Genomic DNA, 19,046 nt, shown 5'->3' on the forward strand with positions numbered 1-19,046 from the left:
TCATAGGGGGATCCTGGGTGGTTCAGTTGGTTAAACGTCTGACTCTTGATTTTTTGGCTCAGGTCATGATCTCACAGTTCTTGAGTTCAAGCCCCACATCAGGCTCTGTGCTGACAGTGCAGAGCCTGCTTGGTATTCCCCGTCTCCCTCTCTCTCTCAAAAATAAATACATAAACTTAAAAAAAAAAAAAAAAAAAAAAAGAATGGAATTACGTATCAGCCTCACCATATAAGGCCTTGAATAAGTCACTGAACATGAAATTCCTCTTAGGAAATAGAGATGAAAATTTCTGATCTCATTGTTTAATTTGCAATGAGAATGTATAAAAAGTACATTGTATAGTGCCTAGCACACAGAAAGGGATCAGTACAATCTACTATGGAAAATTGTAAAATCATAACCTACAATTTTATAAAGTGAAATCCTTAATCTAATTCTTAAGTCTTTTCCCTTCTGCTGTCCCTGGGACACCTGTGCAACATGAGCCCATCTGAGAGAAGACAGTTGGGCAGAGCATCTTATGATTTTGGAAAACATGAATTTGTCGTATTACTTACCAACTTAAAAATCTCTGGTCCTTACATCTTTCAAGCTGTTCCAAAAAGGGACCATACTATTCATTTTGTTTTGTTTTGCTTTCTAAAAGATCAGTGAGACTCCTCTAAAAGAAAGTGGGGCAATCTTTGTGCATGTTATTTCTTCTGAAGAGTGTATGCCCCTTTCCAACCATTTTCTTTGATTCGCAGAAGCCTGCATCACTGATCATTCGATAATCCCTCAAATATTTATTTAGCACCTACCATGTATCAGAAACTGCTAGTTCCTGAGGATGACAGTGGCATTAGTGCTTACATTTACAATCTAATGGTCTATGACCAAATTTCTGAAACAGCGTGTGAAGTTTCTTTGAGAGGCCGCCATCACTCAACATTGTTGGAAAGTAAATAAAAACAATCAGGTACCATTTACTGAATGTCTTCTATGTTGCAGACTCTTTACTAGACACTACACATTCAGATTGTCTCATATTAAGAAGTTAGGTTGGGGCATAGGCCAATCCACATGCTAACCAACACCTCACTTAAACTGTCGTTGGAATGAGCAGGAATTGTACAATTTCAGAGTCAGAGGACATAGTCTGCCACCATAGTCTGTTACAGGGGTTGATTTGACTGCCCTGAGTGGACACATGGCCCCGTCTCCATATTCCACATGCAACTTTCAAGAACAGATAAAAAATTTCAAATAGGGAAGGGTCATTCTTTAGTCAAGAATCCATGGATTTTTCATTCATTAAAAATGAACACTGGTTTTAAAACACACAGATATAGTAGGACTGGAGGCAATTTCTAAAGGTCATCTGACTTTAGGCACAGTTATATCCAAAGCTTCCAGATGTCATGAAATATTTTGTGCAGTTCTGTGGTTGTAAATCTCAAGTAGCTGCTGTCTCAGTATGGTAGGAAAATGTAACAGAGCTTCAAGAATGACCTAATCACTTATCCATACCTGACTTTCTGGTTGAAACTCCACTCCCTCCTCATCCAAATTCAGAAATAAGATTATTGCACTTAACAGAGGTTCTTAACAGATACGTGGACATTCTCATTTTTACTCCTTGTTAAATGGACTTCCTCCATTGGCTCCACCCAACTAAATGTGAAGCCATAGTTAACTACAGTCAGTGAGAAGCTCATAAGGTCTTCTGCAAGGATGAAAGCAGGAAGGTAGGAACAGAATGAACAGGAAGATCGCCTCCTGCCAGTGCATCATATGAGAGCCCTGCTAAAAGTCCTTCCAGAAAAGCCTGAAGATATGTTGATAAAAATTTAAGCAGACCTATCATTGGGAAAGAATAGAACTCTATTACAATCAGGTACAGGTGCATCCCACTGTAAGATCGAACACGCAACTATTTGACAAGTAGTCAAATTAGAATTATTGTGAAGTATAGCTTTTTCATTTATATATTTTTTTCCATTTAACTTCATTCCTTTAAAAAAAAAAAAAAAGTCAGATGTTACCTGAACTTTGATATTAATCTAGCTTTGGCAGAGATGTGGTGGTTTAATGGATTAGAGCATTTAGCTTTTTACCCCAGAGAACAATATTTCTTCTTTCTCTCCATAATTAGATAATCTGCCCCTACCCATTACCAGGGCACTAAATTTCAAGTTCTCCATACACCTGAGCAGGCTGCTACATATCTGGCCATCTTAATTTTAGTCTTGATTTATTGAAGCTGAATTACATTTCTAACTTCCTGGAGCTCTGGGTGAATTTTATTGCAAAAGCAATGGGGAGAAAGTTACCATCATATATCTCTCTTGCTGGGCAGAGCTTTTAGGTACACAAGGGGCTCTGTATCCCACTGCTCCATGTCTTATATGCTGAATTTATAACACTTTGAAGCCCAGCTCTAGGGTTACATACAGGCATATCAGAGATGAGATGGGGAATTTGATTTTGCAATAATGATTACTTGTTGCTGAAGCCCACATTCCTGCAGGCTCTGCCTTTATTCCCAATACTAGTGGTGAATAAAACCAATTCCAACTGCTACCTAATCTAGCAAAACTCATCTTTCACTTACGAGAGAGGCCAAAAGAAGGTAGACGGGAAGTCAGGAGCATTTGAGATGTTGGCTAGTTTTACTATTACGTCTCAAGGATTTCTGATTCCATTATCGTGATTCCTTTAGGAATATTTTAATCTTTTAAACTTTCATTTCTTTGTGGGGAGAATGAAAGCTTTGCATCTTTTCCGGCCTGGTGAGTTAATGTGATGGCTCATTCGTGCTGTCTCTTCCACTTCAAAGAGACTGGGTCCCTAGGGCTAGCCAATTGTATTATGGATCCCGCAGATTTGGCTTGCCATTCCTGCTGAGTGTCATCTGCCCTCAGTCTTGCGGTGGGTAATTTTTGTCCTCCCTAACATCATCTGCTTGAGAAATTTGTGCCTGGCAGGCCTGTCTGTCCAAGTTAAGCTTGAAATACAGTAGCCACACAACTAATTTGACAAGGCATAGCTCTAAACAATAAAGCCACAGGCTTGCTTTGACCAAGACCACAAACTTCCAGCCATCTGATTACCAAGTCCCAAGTTTCTTTGGTGCGGTCCATGAGCTAGTCTGTTCATGTCATATAGGCTGTCCTTCCTCTACTGCCTGATTTTTCCGGAACTTCTACAACACACACACCCTTATCTTAAAGTCAGTTAAGAGATTTTTAACCCTCTGGTTGGCCTCATCCACTTGGCAGTTTCTAACTGTTTTCAGCATTTGACTTGAGCCCTGTCACTTGGATAAAAGAATCTAAGAGTTGACTATCCTTGTCAGAAGTTTGGGGAATGCACGATAGACATTGCACTAAAGCAGTGGTTCTCAGACTTTAGCGTGCGTGGTAAATCACCTAGGACTTCTATACAAGTTGCTGGGTCCCAATCTGTGTTTGCGTGGTTCAAGAGGTCTGTTGTGGTTGGCCCTACCCTGAGGACCCCGGTACGACACTTGTCCAAAGATTGGGTGACAGTAGGCATAGAGCAGCCTGGTCACTCAACGATGGGTGCTTTTGTCCTTTGGCATGGCTGAGTCGAATTTTCTGAAGGTGTGGCCAGCATGGTGATAGAGCACTCTACGTTCTGATCCATTGGCCCTATCACAGGAGCACGTCCCACTCGTGGTGGCTCTGCAGTAAAGCACCACATGCACTCCAAGCGATGTATCTACACCAGAAGCATCCATAGGGGCAACAAGCAGGATTCAGTACAAGACTATGGAGTGGCTGTCCCCCGGAAGATGGTGGATATCAAAGCACAGCATGCTGCTTCCACCAAATGGCCTCTCAAGCCTGGTGTGCCAGGTGCATTCCCAAAACTTCATGAGATGCAGTAATATTTACCATCTTACCTCAAAAGACCCTCTAATCTTTCCTTCTCCTTTGCTTTCAGTCGTTTCTTCCATTTTTAATTGTTTTCATCCTCCTCAAAAATAGGTTAGACAGAAGAGGATAAACAGTGATGTCAACAGAGAATGTTCCAGAGGAAAATCTTGTGAAATAGATATGATAAAAAGCAAAATAGATTTAGGAAGTCCCCCCCCCACCCCCCAGCGATGCCTCTAAGGATGGGCTTATACCAAGGAATGAATTTCAGTGTTGTTCTCAATATGTATATAATTAAGTGCTCATTTTATTTCTATTTTCTAATTTTCATAAGATTCAATATGGATTTAGCAAATACTACCCCGAAGTCAGAACTTTACTCCTATTAAATTAACATTATTTCCATGATTTAGATATCTTAACTCTCATAAAGCACAATAACTGGAAAAATCCTTTTGTATTTATATGGTCTGAAACTGTCTGATATTGAGCCTCTGGAAAATGATCTTGGATCGTGTAAATATGAAGGTGAGAATACCTGCTCTTAAAAACACAGAAGTACTTAATGTATGATTCCATGCATATAATATTTTTTAAAAAGACAGAATTTTAGAAATGGGGGATATATTATAGGTTGCCAGGGATTGGGATGGGGACAGAGAGGAAGTTGGTTGTGGTTACAAAAAGGCATCATGGGCCATCCTTATGGCTTTGAAACTGTTCACTATCTTGACTGTGATAAAATTATATAGAGCCAGAGGCGTCCGAGTGGTTCAGTTGGTTAGGCATCCGACTTCAGCTCAGGTCATGATCTCACAGTTTGTGGGTTCGAGCCCTCGTCGGGCTCTGTGCTGACAGCTCAGAGCCTGGAGCCTTCTTCAGATTCTGTGTCTCCCTCTCTCTCTGCCCCTCCCCCACTCACACTGTCTCTCTCTCTCTCTCTCTCTCTCTCTCTCTCTCTCTCTCTCTCTTTCAAAAAGAAATAAAAACATTTTAAAAAAATTTTCAAAATTGTATAGAGCCAAATACACGCACACTCTCTCTGTCTCTCTCTCTCTCTCTCTCTCTGTCTCTCTGCCTCTCTCTCTCTCTGTCTCTCTCTCTCTCTCTCTCTCTCTCTCACACACACACACACACACCATCAATATAAGAAAATGGGAAACCTGAAAGATTGGTGAATTGAATCAATGTCAATATCCTGTTTGTGATATTAACATTTGCAAACCATTACCATTGAAGGAAAACCAGGTGAAGTGTACAAGGAATCTCTCTGTATTATTTCTTACAACTGTGTGAGAATCCATAATTATCTCAAAGTTTCATTTAAGAATACAGAAAAATCTCACCAAGCCAGACAGCAAGAGGTAATACCAGACCTTTGGCAGGATGATATAGGGTCCAAGCAGCCCTAATCCTAGCTGAAGTTTCCCGATGCAACAGCACTGCTAATGTGACTCTTTTCTGACTCCTTGCTATGAACCTAACCATCCCAGAGAACAACATAACTCAGTAGTAGGTAGAGCAATACAATCAAACAGCTGGAACTTGTATCTACAGATTATAAGCAACAGAATTGCAGAAAAGTAATTGTACAGTATTTTAATATTGTTCCCTCTGGTAGATTGTACCCTCACTGAGAGAAGGAAAAGGCCGAACGGTCTTGCTCACTGCTATATCTCAGCTCCTAGCACTTCACTTGGTACATAGAAAGTGCTCACTACATGCTTGTTAAATGTGTTGGAATGAAGTTTACAGCCCATCTGCCCTTTTAGAGGTCAAATGGCTTCTCTCTTCCCTCCTTCCCAATCTCCCTTCCCCACTCTCTACTCACCCATGTAAATGCATGCAGAGGGACCAAGGTTGTTTCTGCCACACGCAAGCTGGGCAGTCATTTAACCTCTCTGTCTCTCAGCATCCTCATCTGTAAGATGGTAATAATAACAGCAGTATCTGCTTCAAAGGACTGACATGAGAGTTAAATGAATTAATATGTGTAGAGTACTTACAACATTATCTGGCAAACCATGGTTGCCACGTAGGTGTCTGTTCAATTGCCACACAATTCTGACACTGATTACCAGAGTTAGCTTAGACCCCACAGGTAAAGGACACCATCCTCTACAAGACTGCCCTTACTTCAGACACCAGGCACAAGCTCCAGGTTCCCAAGCTACCCATGTTAGCTGTCTACAAATTTTGGAGGTGCCCACTCTATCCCCTCAGGTTCAGTAATTCACTAGAATGGTCCTTGGAACTCAGGAAAGTACTGTACTTAGGATTGTAGTTCTGTTGTAAGGGATACAAATCAGGACCAGCCAAAGGAATACATGCATAAGGTGAGACCTGGGAGGGTCCCAACAGGAAGCTTCTATATCCTCCGTATACCTCACCCTCTAGGCACATCAGGGGGAGATTGCCAAGTAGGAAGCTCACCAGGGCTTGTACAGGTTTTATTTGGGTTTCATTACTTAGACATGGATGCTTGAATCATTGGCCACGTGATTGAACCCCCTTGCCAGGACCCACCCCCCTCCCCCCAGAGGTCAGACTGATATTACATGGCTCAGAGCCCCAACCCTCTAATCACACAGTGGTCTTTGAGCTCCCATCCTGAAACCATCTAAGGGCCTTTGAGAGTCACCTTGCTAGCATAAACTCAGGCCACCATGAATAACAAAGTTAATATCTAAAGTGAGATATTCCAAAGATTTAGAGGTTATCTCCAAGGAACCAGGAACAGAGATCAGCCAAATCCTTTACTATACACCATAAATAAAGTTTACTGAGTTGAATAGGTGGAGGGGTAAGGAAGGGAGTGCTCAAAGGGAAGAAGCAGAAATATTCCTGCCACAGCCATGGCACAGTAGAAAGACCCCCTAGCTGACTGGGCTTCGCTGTATTGTAATGCACCAGCCTGGTCATCTAGGCTGATGGTCATGGACCATCTGTCCATGGTTCCGCTCTTTGGTAGCTGTGATGTCATCCTGTGGGAGTACCCGGATCATTGTAAGCCATCTTAAATCCTGTCGATGACAGGGAGGGCATAATTGAAACACACAATTTAATGGATTTATTTATTTACTTACTGTTTCTCAAAATTGTATTATTTCTCACAGAATTCATTATTTCTCACAATACAGATCAGGCAGCTTTCTGGCTTCATGTGGTGGTATCAGTTTCACTGCAGATGGTGCAACTGCATTCAAAAGGCTGATGGTTGGGATGAAGGAACCAAGAATGGCTCCCTCATATTTCTGCGGCCTGGTGCTGACTGCTTGGTGCCTTAGTTCTCACTCACACAGCCTCTCTTTACATGTGCTGTCTCAGTTCTCAGGGCAGGAGACCCTGGACTTGCTGACAAGAGAGCAAAAGTAGAAACCACCAGGTGTCTCAAGGGCCTAAACCGGCACAGCATTTTTTTTCCCACCATGTTCTATTCGTCAAAGCAAGTCAAAGAGCCAGTCCAGATTCAAGGGGATAGGAAACAAACTCCAGGTCTTGAGGGGAAGAGAGAAGCATGTTGCATGTGTACACAGGGAGGGAAGGAATCACTGCAGTCATCTTTGGAGGCTCTCTACCATATCCTCTGAACCTCAGTTTACTCATCAAAATGGGGATTTTAATAGCTACCTCAACTAGATTCATGAAAAGATTAAGAGACATGGGGAAGATGGTATGTGATAATATTTTATAAATTGTAAAGTCCTAAAAAAGTACAAGATATTTTAGTGGTGGGTGATACAGGTGGATTGTAAGAATGAGAAGAGATTATACAAGGCTTTAAAAGGAGATAAGAAGGTTGTTGTAATCATAATAACATTTATTGAGCATTTGGTTTGTGCCAGGCATTGTACTAAGTGCTTTATAGGTATTATCTTTTTTAATCATCACAACCTCATAAATGGATATTTTATTGCCATTTGACAGGGAAGGAACTGCAGGCAAATGGCAGAGCCAGAGCTTCAACCCAATTCGGTCTGGTTCTAAAGTCTTAACTACTGCACCTAGAATTCTTCTATCACTTAAATCATAATCAATCGGCAGTTGGGTAAGGGGAGGTAGGAGCTACCCCAGAACTACTGAAACAGAACTTTTGAATATGGAACCCAGGATCTGCATATGTAACAGCCACATTAATGTGCAAGAAGCATTAACCTTCCATAGTGAGCCTTTTCAGATTTTTCAGTAATTCAAAGACACTAAATGTTCCTTTATTTTCTTGAGAAAGAGAGTAAGAGGGAAATTGGAGGAGGAGCAGAGAGGGAGACAGAATCAGAAGCAGGCTCCAGGCTCTGAGCTGTCAGCACAGAGCCCAAAGGGAGGCTCGAACCTGTGAACTGCAAGGTCATGACCTGAGCCGAAGTTGCATGCTTAACCAATTGAGCCACCCAGGAGCCCCAGTTATTCAAAGACACGAGCAGACAAGCTATGAGAGGAAATTTGGGTTTGCAGGTACAGAATAAAACTTGAGTAAGAAAAGTACCTAGAAGGGGGGAGAACAGTGAAGGGCTTTAAAAATAATTATATTTTCTAGAGGTTGATGCTAAAGCTAGGGAAATGAAAGTGAGACTAGAAAGGTTACAAACCAGAGGCAACAACTTGGAATTAACCAGCTGTACATTTCATGTATTAATCCATCTATTTTATGTCTCTGCCTTTGGGCTTGTTGTTTCCTCTGCTAGAAAACCACAAGTTCCATCTTCTTCTCACATACCCTGATTGACATTTCTTCATTTCAGGTCTGAGGACAAATAGGTGCCTCCTCTGGGAAGTCTCTCCTGGCCACCGCCCACCCCCTGGGGTGTCCCACATGTGCTGCACCTTCCTCCATGCTATTATTTGTAGGACTTATATTTTAAATGTTGGTTTATGTTTCTTCAGCACTCGACTGCAAGACCCTTGACTGTAAGGACTGTACAGAAAGTGGGGGGGCTGGGGGACAAGTGAAAACATAGAGATGATTCCTAGAACCACTGGATGAACACAGGAGGTGAAGGAGCCATTGCAAAGCTGCACATTGTCTGCACAAAGACTTGTTGAGGCTTCAAGGTCAACTTTATGGAGTTTAACAAAGAGCAGCAATTAGATATATGCATCCCCAAAGCTGACACTTCATGAACACAATTCAAAGCAGCCCAGCAAATCTTTCTCTTTCATAATTACATGTATTTCCTCTTAGACCATATAATACCCAACGGTTGATATTTCACAAACGCAAATGCCAAGAACAAATTTGTTTTTTCTTGACAGCGGCACGGATGAGGCTAAGTGATTAGACTTAGACTCAAGTTACTTAACCTTTAACCCTATTTCTTCATTTGTTATAAAGAAATGATAAAATCGTTTCCCCGAGTTGCTAACATGACCAAACGCGGCAACGCACGTCAAAATGCTTTATAAAATATTGGTGGCAGGTATAACAGAGATAATATACTTCTACTACTACTAATATTGATATTATTCTGCGGCTGTATCTTCTCTCTTTCAATCTCCCTAATCCAGAATAAATTCCAGCCAGTTTAAGGTGCAATAACAGACGTTCACTCTAATTTTCAGGCAAATTCCAATTCCGCCAGCATCTGCCCTAACCCAGCATGGCGGCATCGGCTTCTTCAAGTTTACAACTCTGGGTACCCAAACACAACTTGTTGCCCGCTGGGGGGACTCAGCTTCCCGTACGCCCTTTGATGACGCTTCAAGCCTGCGCCCGGAAGGCGGGCAGTTCAGATCTGCGCAGGCGCAACGCGGAGGCGGGTGGGCGGAGCAGGTCGCGATGAGTGGCGGAGGGACGGAGACCCCTGTGGGTTGTGAGGCCTCCCCGGGCGGCGGCGACAAGAAAAAGGACTCGCTGGGGACCGCGGGCTCTCCAGCGCACCTCATTATCAAGGGTACGGAGTAGTGGGGCTGTCGCTCTGGTGGATCCCGGTGCTGCTCCACCTCCGGGGCGGCGCCCTCTGACCCAGGCCGCTCCCTGGGGCACCCCCCGGCTGCAGGGCGGCCTCGCGTTCGTGGGAGGTAGGGGGAGTCGTGGCCGGAGTCCGCATGGTTCCCCACGCCAGGTGCCTTCCAATAACAACCAGCCAACTCAGCCCCTGTTACTACTTCGAAAAACCCGCGGACGTGAGTCTTGAGGCCCGCCCCCTCTCCCCTTTCCCAAGCCCCGGACCTTTGGGCGCAGAACTTCTTTGGACGCCGCCTCTTGATGGTGCTGTAACGCGTAGATACAGCATCGGGCTTAGGGGTCGAGAAGGGTCTGCTCCCTCAGTCAGGTCGTTTAGGAGTTGGGTGACTTTGGTTCGGCCGCTTTACCTACTCTGCCCCTGTGTGCCCCTGGGTCATGCAAGGAGTAAATGAGATAACATATACGAAAGCATCTTAAAACATGAAAGCGCCATATACAGCTACAGATGTCCATTTGGTTTGTCGGCTTTACGCTGGGAGAAGGTTACAACCTGGATTCTCACAGAACTTGAGTAGGTTTGATTCCCAAAGCTCACAACAACCCTGTTTTCCCGTAGCAGGATCTTTGCCGGTTAAATACTGCACTTTCTCATCCTCGTCCTTTCTTAACCCTGTGCTGGTCCTGTCTGTCCCAACATCTTGCAGCGTTGAACACCCCCCCTCCCCCCGTAGGATTCCAGAGTCCTTCAGCACCACCCAGGGAACGACATCCTTCGGTTGCTGCCTATTTTAACCTTATCTGTCAAGATTGTAGACAGCCCCCAGCACGGCTGGCTGTGGCTATTTGTAGACTTCATGTTGTCTCTTAAGTCTAATTAGGAGTGTTGAGAGTGGTGCGTGGGTGTTAGGGCTAAATTATAAATGTTTTTATGTGCGATCTAAGTGAACTGCTACTTAAAAATGTTTTAAATTGCGGTGAAATACATATAAAGTTTATCTGAACCATTTTTAAATGGACAGTGTTGTGCCATTAGTACATCCCTATTGTTGTGCATCCATCACCACCGTCCATCTCCATAACTTTTCATCCTCCCGAACTGAAACTCATTGTAGGGATGAAACACTGACTCCCCATCTGACCCTTCCCTCCAATCCCTAGCAACCACCATTCTACTTTCTGCCTCTGTGTGACTGCTTTAGATAATTCATATACATGAAATCTTACAGTATTTGCTCTTTTGTGACTGGCTTATCTCACTTTGAATAATGTCCTCAACGTGTCCTTTATCCACGTTGTAGTCTGTGATGGAATTTCCTTCCCTTTAAAAGCTGAATAATATTCCATTGTATGTCTATACCACATTTTCTGTATCCATTCGTCTGTGGATGGACCCTTGGGTTACTTCCACCTTTTGGTTTTTGTGAATATTGCTGTGAACATAGGTATGCAAGTAACTGTTTGAGCCCTTGCTTTCAGTTCTTTCGAGTATATGCCCAGAACTGGAATTGGTGGACCAAATGATAATTCTATTTTTGATTTTTTGAGCAATCACCGTACTGTCTTCCATAGCGACTGCACTATTTACAGTCTCACGGGGCACAAGGGTTCCAGTTTCTCCACATCCTCACCAACACTTGTTATTTTCTGTTCTTTGGTAGTGGCCCTCCTAATGGGTATGAAGTAGTGTCTTGTAGTTTTGATTTTCATTTTCCTAATGATTAGTGATGTTGAGCATCTTTTTATGTGCTTATTGGCCATTTGTATGTGTTCTTTGGAGAAATGTCTGTTGAAGTCCTGTACCCGTTTTTTGATCAAGTTTTTGTTGTTGAGGTAGAAATTCTCTGTATAGTCTGGATATTAACCCCTTTTCTCATGGATGATTTGCATATATTTTCTCCCATTCCATGGGTTGTCTTTTTCATTGTTGATTGTATCCCTTCATACACAGTTTTGTTTTGTTTCTTTCATGTGTTACTTTAAAAAAAAAAAAAAAGATTATTCAGGGTAAATTTTTTCAAGCTAATGGAAAAGTGAGTTTTAATTAAAAATATGTCTAGAATTTTCTTGGCTTTTTTATGGAACCATTCACTCTTCATTCTGAAAGTCTATTTTTAGTTCATCCTTACTTGAAGACCATTGGTTCTGAACAGATCATTGTTGAATTTTATTGCGAGAATTAGTGAAAAGGAAATAAATAAATGATTTCACTGCTTATGCCCTGGGTCTGTAAGGGTTTGTGGCCCAAGGGTTTGTGGCCCATGGGTGGGGGTTAGGAGGTAAAGAGTGAGAAATAGGAAGGGCTTCCTGAACTTTTTTTTACTGAAGAGTAAAGTGTTAGCAATTAAGAAAAGAGGGCAAGGGTATTTTGGACTTAGTTTGCAACAGCCTGAGCAAAGGTGTGGAGGGCTCAAACAGCATGGGCATGTTTGGGAAATTACATATATTGCTACAAAGTGACTCTCAGAGAGGTGGAGTTTGGTGGAAATCAGACAGTAGAAGACTTCTTGCCTTAGATTGGACTTTTTCTTAAATTAGGAAACTAACCAGCAAGTTTGAGAATCATGTGGTTAGATTTGTATTTTTTTTAATTTTTTAAAAATGTTTTATTTATTTTTGAGAGACAGAGTGTGAGTGGGGGAAGGGCAGAGAGAGGGAGAATCAGAAGCAGGCTGCAGGCTTTGAGCTGTCAGCACAGAGCCCAGCATGGGGCTCAGACCCATGAACTGCAAGATCATGACCTGAGCTGAAGTCGGACACTCAATCGACTGAGCCACCCAGGCACCCCAGATTTGTATTTTAAATAAAGCACTCAGGCAGATAACAGTGGATGCTCATCTTGTGGATTAGGTATTTGTGAATTTGCCTAATTGCTAAAATGAATTTGTAACTTCAGTATCAATATTGATGATGCTTTCAGGGTCATTCCCACATGCACAGAAGAGAGAAAAACTTGAGTTTTTCTACATGCACATTTGTAGTTGAAGCTGAACAAGGCAACCCTTTGCTTTTTGTTTTACCTCTCATACCGTAAATGGGTCCTTTTTGCTTTTTATTTAGTATATTTTTCACATTTTTGTGCTTTTGTTGCTGATTTTGCTTTTTCAAGTGATCCCCAATGTGTAGTGCTGAGTTTTCCCTAAGTACACACATATTCTGTTGTGTGCCTTACAGAGAAAACACTGTAGAAGACAAGTTTCTTTCAGGTATGAATTACAGTGCTGTTTGCTGTGAGACAAATGTGAATTAAACAGTCCACAATAAGGAAGGAGATTCACCAATTTGTGCGTTCGGCCATTCCAGAAAGTGCCAAAGCAACATTCATAGTGTGTGATGAAGTGATGGGAAAGCAGCTAAATTTGTACATTCTTGAGATGATTGACCGAGCGTAGTGGACAGCATTGTCGTAAAGCTGAAAGCCACAGAAATTTATGGTCAGTTGTGTAAGGTCAGGAAAACGTTCAACTCTTCTGTCTAGTGCTAGCCATACTTTCAAAGGTGGTACAGGATGAAAGTGTTCAGCTTGCAGGTGAAGTAGGTTATGCAGGTCAAGGGGCTGTGGGAGAACTTTAAGAATACCTGGTAAGTGTTATACACGGAAAAGGATTCTATTGGAAGAGCAGATGGTAAACACTAAGAGTTGGGGCGCCCAGGTGGCTCATTCGTTTGAGCATCCAACTTCAGCTCAGGTCATGATCTTGAGGTTCGTGGGTTCGAGCCCCGTGTTGAGCTCTGTGCTGACAGCTCGGAGCCTGGAGCCTGCTTCCGATTCTGTGTCTCCTTCTCTCTCTGCCCCTCCCCCACTTGTGCTCTGTCTCTATCAAAAATAAATAAAATATTTTTAAAAAACTTAAACGCTGAGAGTGGCATGTTTCACAAGGATGTTGGAAAACAAACCTGTGTGACACAAGTGGCATTTTGGTTTGACAAAAAAATGTGACCAGAAGCTTGCAGGAACCCAACTTTGTATTTCCTGGAGGACCAGTAGTTCAGTGCTTGCTAGTTTAGTGTTGGAGGCAACTGTGTAAACATTGCTACTGGGAATGACAAGAACTGACTCTGTGTGGAGTGGGTTATAGAGAAAAGTGACTAGTTAGTTCAAATAGTCCTAGTGAGACAAGCGGGGATGAAAAAGAGGGAGTGGTTTTGAGACCTGATAAGGAAGAAGAGCATCTTTTTGGTGATGCCGTGGGAGTTATCAGAAACAATTGCAGTAAATTGTTCCTTATGATATTACATTAAAGGCCTGGAAATTCAGGGCCAGAGGAGAAACTTCTTCTGTTAGATAATGAGAGCTCTACAATTGACCATATTTCTTCATGTTCCATAGCCACGTGGCATATTGATCTTCTATTAAAGTGCTTATTTTTCTCTGTCTTTTGTGTGAAGGGGTATTTGTCCAACACTCATATTAGAGTGTGAACTTTTGGAGGATGAAAGACTATTTTATCTTATATATCAAACAACAAAAGAATGCTTTGCAGGGTTAGGGTTGAACTTACGTGAAACTCTGTAGCTTACATTTACATGATCAGACTTAGAGAATTTGTCCTTGGGACTCCTGAATTATTATTATATGCTTGCTTTGTTGTTGTAATGTTACAACAAAAATATTTAGTGGCTTAATTTCTGTAGTAACATGTATGTTCTCCCCAAGTCTTTACTATCTTAAATTTTGGGGCACAGTTTTGGAAGTGATCACTATCCATTTCTAAACAGAATTGAATTCTCTCTCCAAAGGCCACCTAAATTCTATCAGGCTGCAGAAGATCTCCCCAAATCAACAAAGCCTAATAGCTTCTCATCATATAGAAAAATACATGTTAACCCGCATATCCCCTGTGGGTAATACAAATAGTGTTGTCTCTGAGATACTCACTGGAGGAGAGAGATAATTTCAGGACAATATAGTAAGTAGTAGGATAGAAGTAATTGCCCCGGGTGCTTTGGGAGGCATAAAATAGGGGCACTCCTTGAAACTTTGGAGGAAGCTGAATAGAACAAATGAAAATTTCAAGGAAGTGTGATGTCAGCGGTTTGGAATGAAGAGCAGGGATTCAGGAAGGTTCCCGGTGGTGACGAGAGCACGAGCTGTGACAAGGATGCATGAGATAGCGCAGTGTGTTTGGAAAACCGCCAGTCGTTCAGAGTTGTCAACATGGGGGGAGATGAGGCTGGAACCAGGCATATGGAGGACCCTGTGTGGCTACTACTACGAGGCGTGAACTTCAGCCTGTTAGACAGTTGTGTTTCAAAGACACTGGTGTTTGTTGAAATGTGAACAGATATTATTTGCCACATAGGTTCTCTTAATCAAATAAGGTCCATGAATTTCTGCATAGTGCAACCCTCGCTTGGGCATTAATAATTCATATGAGTAACTATCGGCTCCCAGAAGATCTGAGGTAAAGGAACTTGTCTAACTTGATTTTATCTAGTGTTTCCCAAATTTAACTAAGCATAGACCTTTTTCCTTTCTCTTTTTCTTTTTCTTTTTTTCAAAATGAACTCCTGTTACCTTCTTATAGAAGTGTTCTGGGTAATGAGTCATTGAAGGACTTAAGCAAAAGTTACATATCTGTTTACGTTTTTTTACTTAGCATACTTCCTAAGATGTATCCTAATAAACTCCTTAAATAGAGTAATGAAGTTTGCCCCATTGCATGTCTGCAAAAATAAAAGATTCGAGGAACAGGTTATACCAGTAAATGAACATGAATGATGCATGTTACTTATTTGGAGAATTAATTTCCTCTAGGAGTTTTGAGGTTTACCCCTTGCACAATATTGTTACAAAGTAGAATGAATAGAATGACCTACCAAAAACAGTTAGAATTTGGAACTGTTTCCTTTAATTTTTTCAGACTTGTCAAAAAGTATAAAGACCTGTAAGGAACACTCTACCCATCTTAATAAACACCCAAAGCCCACTGGGTACCTTGCTCTAATTGTGTTGTCCTCTCTCCTCTCTAAAGGTAGCCACTGTTTTGGATTTGCTGTTTACCGTTCTCATGCATTTCTTTCTACTTTTATTGCTTCTGTATGTGTCCCCAAATTAAGTGTCTTTTATATGTTGTTTAAGTTTAGATAAATACCTTTAGTCTGCTGAAACCGGCTTTTCTGTTAAGCATTATATTTATGGGATTTATCCATGTTAATAAATGTAACTTTAATGTATTGGGGTTATTTTCTAGTTTATTTTGAGAGAGCGTGAACGGGGAAGGGGCAGAGAGGGAGAAAGAGAGAATCCCATGCAGGTTCTGTGCTGACACGCGGCTCTATCTCACAGATTGTGAGATCCTGACCTGAGCTGAAGTTAAGAGTTGGATGCTTACCCGACTGAACCAGCCAGGCACCCCAGTGTATTTATTTGGTGATTTATAGTATTCCATTGTATGAGTATGTTTAGGTTGTTTGCTTTTTTTCTTCTTTTGACATTATACTCATATTGTAGTAAACATTTATAAATGTCTTTCATTTGTGCAAGAGATTTTCCAGGGCACATACATAGGCATGGAACTGCTAGGAGTGCAGATCCTAAGCTGTATTAGATATTGCCAGATTGCTCTCAGAAGTACTTGTACCTATTTACTGGCAATGGATATGATTTCTTCTAAATCCAGTCTAAACTAGATTTTAACCTACATGTATTCGTGGGAATTGGGAAGAGTGAATCACGCTAGAGATTGTGCCCCCCAGTGTGGATTAACTTTGAATTTCATTTTGTCTTTATAGACCTTGGAGAAATTCATTCAAGGCTTTTAGATCACAGACCAGTTATTCAAGGTGAAACCCGTTATTTTGTGAAAGAATTTGAAGTGAGTATTTAAACCTTACTTTGTAAAAACGCTGCCCTAGTTGTTAGTGTGTTAATATACAGAAGGGGAACTCTGTGGTTTTAAAATCTCTGATTTCCATTCATGTGTTCGTAACATAGACAAAGTAGAGCTCATTAGGAGGCATTGCCATTCATGGAAGGAGCGGAAGGAGGAGAAGGAGCAGGGCTTTGGGCTCAAGTTCCGGTGCCTGCTCTGGGGTATTTCATATCTGTTGATCTCAGCTTTTTTCATCCGTAACATGAGATACAATGAAAAAAATATTTTAAAGACTGATGGGTGTAGGTCTTCCAGATCCATTTTCTATTTTTTTTTTTTTTTCCTCAGTTGGAGCATCAGCACCCACCCAGAGCACTCGGGTTAAAGCATGAGACTCATCCTTGGTTGTTCCGACCCAGTTAGGACCCACATTCAGTGACCGTTTCTTTTGGATGTTACTCATAAATCTCCATCCCTTCTGATTTGTGTGCCTGCTTCATCAGCCCAGTCAAAGCCAGTGTTTCCCATGCCGCCAGAGTGCTCAGACATTATTTCACTTTTTAAAACCCTTTGATGGTATTTGCTATGCACAGGATGAAGTCCACGCATCCTTGACCTGGCCCCTGCCTTGCTGGCTTTGCCATCTGCCAGCCGACCTTTCATGCTGCGCTCCAGTGATACTGATGTGCCAGCCTGCCATCCTGTTTCATAGTACTGTTGTTTTACACGTGTATAATTGGTTCATTGTGCATTAAGCAGCAACATGCCAAGCTACTGTCAGATAGATGGTAAATGGTGTTGCACAAAAAATTTCATGGTTCTGTGTAAGTTGGGGTTCTATTTCCAAATAAGACTCCAAGCAGGGAGTCTAAACCTACCAAAAGGAGAGAACCTTTTCATAAATCCTTTAAAACTTCAGAAAGCCTGTGGTACAGAGCGCTCGAGATAGAGGGACAGAGCTGCAACATCAGATATCATTTCTAGGTTCAATAGACTCATACTCAAAATCTGCATAATACTTACCTCACAGGGTTGTTGGAAAGATTAAAGGTATGCACGTTCACACAATGAGTGCATCTCTGTGTGTGTATCTTAGAATGTTATCTGGTACCTAAGAAGAAATAACTGTTAGCTATTTCATCATCATTACTGTCGTGGTGGGATACACATAATCTGGGACACACAGAATATTATCCAGAGATGATTCCCTTTTATGCTATTTGAAGATTATTGCCAGTTCCTTAGAATAAAGTCTGAGCATCACATGGCTGGGTTCTCTGCTCACACTCTCTCAAGGTTAAAGTCAAGATGTTGGCCAGACATTGTTCTTATTTGGAGCTCAGAGTCCTCTTCCTAATTGACATGTTTGTACCAAAACTCAGTTCTTTGCCCTAATACAGTGAAGTGCCCATTTCCTTATTTGCTGCCAGCCAGGGGCCCCTCTGAACTCCTAGAGACCACTAACGTTCCTTGGTACGTGGCTCCTTCCATCTTCAAAGCCACAAATCAGTCTCGCTCATGTGGAGTCTCTCCCTCTCATGCTTGCCAGGAAGAGCCTGGACTCTGTAAAGGACTCACCTGATTAAGTCAGGCCCACTGAACATAATCTCCCTTTCTTAAAGTCAGCTTATTTGGGACCTTAATAACTTTAGAGTATAGATACAGTGGCACCTAGATTAGGGTTTGATAGAATAACTAAGAGAAGGTGTGTGTACGCTGGGGGGGGGGGGGGGGGTCCTGAGGGCCATCTTAGAATTCTGTCTACCATAAGCTCTTATAACTACCTGATATTTTTCTTGTTATTTATTTGTTCATTGCCTGTCTTCTTTCATTAGAATAGAGGTACCATAAGAGTCAGGACTCCTGATTGTTTAAAAATGCCTTATTCTCATTATATTAAAAATGCCTAAACCAATGTCTGATGCACTGTGAGTGCTTAATATGATTCAAAAGAAAAACAGCAGAGCCTTGACAAAAACTTGAGTTTCCTAATGTCTAGTGATGCCATAAGTCATCTTTTTCATAAGTTATCTTTTTTTCTTTTTGCTAGTCTGATTAATTTGAAATACTGAATAGTTTTTAAAATATAACTTTAGAGATCTACTTGGTATTAAACATAGAATTTTGGACTTAAGATGGATTTTCTGATCCACCCCCCCCAACCCACTTCATAGAAACTGAGCCCAGAGATGGAAAGCAACATTGAAAAGTTGCACATTGCTAATTAGTGGCTGAGTTATCCCTAGAAAATTTATCATTATACCTATATCAGCATTCTTTTTTTTTTTAATTTTTTTTAATGTTTGTTTATTTTTGAGAGAGAGAGAGACAGAGTGTCAGTGGGGGGAGGGGCAGAGAGAGAGAGAGGGAGACACAGAATCCGAAGCAGGCTCCAGGCTGTGAGCTGTCAGCACAGAGCCTGATGCGGGCTTCAAATTCACAAGCTGTGA

General features: G+C 41.7%; 1 protein-coding gene across 2 annotated transcripts in view; it reads left to right on the top strand.

Annotated features, from left to right (window-relative positions):
* Positions 1-19,046, top strand: part of BLOC1S5 (biogenesis of lysosomal organelles complex 1 subunit 5) — a 68,060-nt gene that overhangs the window by 12,851 nt on the left and 36,163 nt on the right. For both annotated transcript variants that reach the window (XM_042985755.1, XM_042985754.1), the window contains exons 2-3: positions 9,439-9,770; positions 16,517-16,599. In XM_042985755.1, the coding sequence (XP_042841689.1) occupies positions 9,656-9,770; positions 16,517-16,599 (198 nt within the window). In that variant the 5' untranslated portion in view covers positions 9,439-9,655. The remainder of the gene's footprint in view (positions 1-9,438; positions 9,771-16,516; positions 16,600-19,046) is intronic.

This window comes from Panthera tigris, chromosome B2, assembly GCF_018350195.1.
Source record: "Panthera tigris isolate Pti1 chromosome B2, P.tigris_Pti1_mat1.1, whole genome shotgun sequence".
NCBI lineage: Eukaryota > Metazoa > Chordata > Mammalia > Carnivora > Felidae > Panthera > Panthera tigris.